This window comes from Cyprinodon variegatus, unplaced genomic scaffold (assembly GCF_000732505.1).
Source record: "Cyprinodon variegatus isolate N-32 unplaced genomic scaffold, C_variegatus-1.0 Scaffold811, whole genome shotgun sequence".
Lineage (NCBI taxonomy): Eukaryota > Metazoa > Chordata > Actinopteri > Cyprinodontiformes > Cyprinodontidae > Cyprinodon > Cyprinodon variegatus.
In genome coordinates, this window is record NW_015151264.1 from 253812 (window position 1) to 254996 (window position 1185).

Genomic DNA, 1185 nt, shown 5'->3' on the forward strand with positions numbered 1-1185 from the left:
TACATTACAGACTGGAAGCTGAAAGAGGGGCATTTCGTGTGGTTTCAGTAACTGTTTTATTTCTAGCTTTTTTTAAATAAACCAATAATAAATCCTTGTTTTTAGGTAAACTGTGAATTAACAAGGTGATCAACGATAATAGGAGGAACACAAATCTAATCAGGTATTTCTTATGGCCACTAGAGGGAGATGTTAGGAAATGGAAAGTGCCATAACCCTAATCTCTCCTCACATAGCTGAGGATTAAAGCAGTAAATGGTTGAAGGTTTACAGCTCAGGGATCTGAGGAAGAGAAAGCAGCCCTGGATCTGATAACAGCGACTAGATCAGCTGGATTAACCTGGTGGATTTATACCCAATAAAATATAAGTTCATTTAAAAAGCTTTAAAAAAGATACCTTGGATTAGACAGTTTAAAGATATGTTAGAATAAAAACTGAAAAAGTTGGCAGAGGATAATTCATTTTATAGTGAATCAATGCAGACTGGCTTGATGGTTTCCTGTTTTGTTTGTTTTTATTCCACATTGAGACTGCAGACACAGAAACAAAGAGTTTGTTTCTCAATCCTTCAGAACATTGTTGCTCTGCAGTTTAAAGTATGCGTCGTCTGCTTTGTGTCTAACGTAGCTGCAGTAGCCACGCCTCAGAGCCTGTTTGGCAGGAAGTAAATGACAGGTAAGGAAACAAAGCTTCTGCCAACAGCGGTTGAAAGGTTTCATTAACAACAATATCCTAGTTTGTTAAAACAGCGAGGAAAATCAAATGGTAAGTCTCTTTCATAGTTTTATATCCCTGATGTTGTTCCTTTAGATAATCTGACAGCTTGGTTGACTTGATCTAAATGCCTTCCAGCAGCTCTGAGAACCACCATGTCTGCTTCATTGCTCTTCATCAGCTGGGTTCTCCTGTCAGAAACCGTCCTCTGTTGGTCTCAATGTGAGTTCCTCTGACTTTACTGTTGTTCTAAAGCTTTGATAAAACAACACTGGATTAAAAAACCCACAAGAATGGATAAAGTTACCTGATTAATCATCAGGTGACATTATGGAGGCAGGTGATTGCTTCTGATTGGCTCGTTTTATACAATAAATTGGTGGGATTCTCTATAGCAGTAAAACATATTGCCCTTCGGGCAAGTGACTTTAACATTTCATTTTCCCAGAAACAATTTTTAATTGCCCAG

General features: G+C 38.0%; 1 protein-coding gene across 2 annotated transcripts in view; it reads left to right on the top strand.

Moving 5' to 3' along the window:
• The first annotated feature begins 658 nt into the window (after positions 1–658).
• LOC107098811 overlaps positions 659–1185 on the top strand; it is a 4498-nt gene continuing 3971 nt past the window's right edge. Inside the window, exons 1-2 of one of the 2 annotated variants that reach the window (XM_015396658.1) lie at positions 659–767; positions 858–938. In XM_015396658.1, coding sequence (XP_015252144.1) covers positions 872–938 — 67 coding nt within the window. In that variant the 5' untranslated portion in view covers positions 659–767; positions 858–871. Of the gene's footprint in view, positions 768–854; positions 939–1185 lie in introns of both variants that reach the window. The other variant, XM_015396657.1, reaches the window with a different exon arrangement.